Below are 2481 nucleotides of genomic sequence, written 5' to 3'. Positions count from 1 at the left end.
AACAGATTCTGTTAGAAAATGATGACGTAAGGATTCAGTCACATGTGGTATCATTGGTTCCCTGAAACCACCTCGAAGTAATTTTGCTTCTTGGTTATTTGCAATTCGATTATGTCAGACTTTAATTCAAACAGCTGCAGACGGAAAAAGGAAATTCAGAGGATTGCACAGGGTCTGTGCAGCCCTCGATGATAAGTGATTAGAAAAAAGAATGAACCGTAGGAACTGGGCCCTCTGGGCATCGCAGCCGGAGTCTCACCCCCTTGCTCGGGTAGGTCCTGGGTGTGGAAGTGTCGTGGATCATCAAGCCCCTCACACCTGCCCCCCGCTCCGTCCAGGGGCACTGCCCGGCTGCCTCCGAGGCGGCTTTTGCTGAAGGTTTTTCCTGTCTTACGTGATCCAGGGTGTGAGTCTGTGTCTGAGCCCTCCCGCTGCTCCCATGGGCCCTGCCGTGTGACCACCCAGCCCTGAGATGGTGCTGGATGATTCCTGATGACGACCAGAGGATGGGTGACACTGATGACAACCAGCCCATCTACATAGAGTTCAGCCAGCCCGAGGAAGGCATGTTGGATGTTCTTGATGTTCAATATCCTGGAGGCCGTCACCCTAGTTTCACTCATTAGGTATCGAGCTGACTTTTGTTGGGTGTTTACTGCACGACAGGTTCCTTAGACTAGAGTCTTCTGTGTCCAGTGAGGATGTGACAGACGTCAACAAACAAGCACAACAGTGCTGCTTAAACAAACATACTTTAAATGTTAGAAACTGTAACTTTTTAAAATAATATATTTAAAATTCTCACTCGAAGACATGCATTTATTAATTTTAGAGAGGAAGGGAGAGGGAGAGAGAGAAACATCGACGTGAAACACCGATCGGTTGCCTCCCACGTGGGCCCTGATTGTGAATCAGACCCGCAACCTTTTCGTGTGCGGGACAAAGCTCCAACAGAGTCACCCGGCCAGGGCTGGAGATGCAATTTAAGGAGGTGGCTGCTTCCATTTTGGGGAGTTAGTCAGTTTTCCTGTGTCTCTGCGTGTATACAGGAGGTAAATATGTTATTAAACTTATATTTACTTTTTTCTCCTGTTAACCTGCCTTTTTATTACAGGGATTTCTCAGCCAAGAATCTAGAGGAGTAGAGAGAAAATTATGTTTTCTCTCCCTACACTCAAGAGTGTAGGATAAACTCCTGCCGGAGCTGGGATTCTATTTGGCAAACATTCTAGAGAACGAATTCTGTTGTCAGACAAGTCTTCCTACCATGGAACCTACTCCTTAAACCAAATATTTTTTTGTTAAACAACAGAAAACTTGGAATTATCAACAGGTATCTTTTTTGTAATTAATAGTAAGACCTGTGATCTGATATTGGATTCAATGAGTTTATTTGAAAAGGAAGAAAAAGGCCTGTTGCTCCATTTTTGAGAAGTTGGGGGGAGGATGGAATGAAGCAAACTTGGGATTCTGAAACGAACGACGTTACTACTAGGCCTTTTATTTACTCTTCACTCTCGCCAGGTAATAGCTGACATCGACTTTGCAGAGGGTAAAGTGAGGTTACAGACTAGACGAAGCCTTAATAAGCTGATGGGGAGCAGACACCAGGCCCTCAGGTTGGTCTGTAACAGGGTGACTGGCAGCTCCTGGAGGCCAAGGAGGTCGGGCGGCAGAATCCGGATCCGTAGCTCAGGGAAGGGAAGCCACAGCCTCCATAGCCCACGGGTCTGAAGCCACGGGACCCACAAGCCATGGAGTAGGAGCTTCGGGACCCACAGCCCAGGGAGTAGGAGCTTCGGGACCCGCAGCCCAGGGAGTAGCAGCTGCTGCTGGACCCAGAGCCCAGAGCCCCAGGACGAGTTGTCCAGCAGGGACTGCAGAGCGTGGGGGTCCTCAGGCCACCGCAGGACGTCTGGCACCTGGGGGGCTCCCAGCAGGTCTCCTGGCAGCCACTGCGGAGAGAGGAGCCCCGCGGGCAGGGGCTGGGGGCGCGGAGCTCAGTGCTGTAGACCAGGTTGCTGGGGTAGGAAGAGCCACAGAAAGAGCCTGAATGGCACAGGGAACCCCCGAGGGAGCCCCCGAGGGAGCGGGAGGGGAGGTTTCCAGGGCAGCAGCCGTGGGACATGTTGAGGGGAGTCGTGAGTTCAGCTGAGGTGCAGAGAGCAGGTGCTCCCAGGTCCCCCCTGCCCCAGCCGTTTGCATATATACTCTCCCTGCGCTGGGTGGGGCCCAGGCCCTCCCCATGCTGTGCCTGTCTCGTCATGAGAGTCGCTCATTAACCAAGCTGTAAGTGTACCTAATTATAACCGAACACATTCATGTTCTTCAGGGCTATCTAATTATTTGGTTTACAGACGCCACCCTGCTTCTCTCTCTCTTTTTGAGGGGTGAGGTGTGGTTCACCCTCCGAGAGGCTGGTCACGGTGTGGGTGGCACCCACCCCTCTACCCCGAGCTGGGCTCCGGGATGTTGAGCCTG

The 2481-nt window shown here is 51.6% G+C and overlaps 1 protein-coding gene across 1 annotated transcript; it reads right to left on the bottom strand.

The window, feature by feature from the left end:
- Positions 1-1615: 1615 nt before the first annotated feature.
- On the bottom strand, positions 1616-2128 carry LOC107539886 (keratin-associated protein 13-1-like). The gene has a single exon (XM_016216486.2). It carries the CDS (start codon positions 2126-2128, stop codon positions 1616-1618), a length of 513 nt encoding a protein of 170 aa, XP_016071972.2.
- Positions 2129-2481: the final 353 nt, after the last annotated feature.

Source organism: Miniopterus natalensis, chromosome 6, assembly GCF_054644295.1.
Source record: "Miniopterus natalensis isolate mMinNat1 chromosome 6, mMinNat1.hap1, whole genome shotgun sequence".
In the NCBI taxonomy this organism is placed as follows: domain Eukaryota; kingdom Metazoa; phylum Chordata; class Mammalia; order Chiroptera; family Miniopteridae; genus Miniopterus; species Miniopterus natalensis.
This window is presented reverse-complemented; position numbering and strand designations above follow the sequence as displayed.

Excerpts from the sequence above, each read along its gene's own strand:
- LOC107539886 (XM_016216486.2), bottom strand. The coding sequence starts at position 2,128 with ATGTCCCACGGCTGCTGCCCTGGAAACCTCCCCTCCCGCTCCCTCGGG.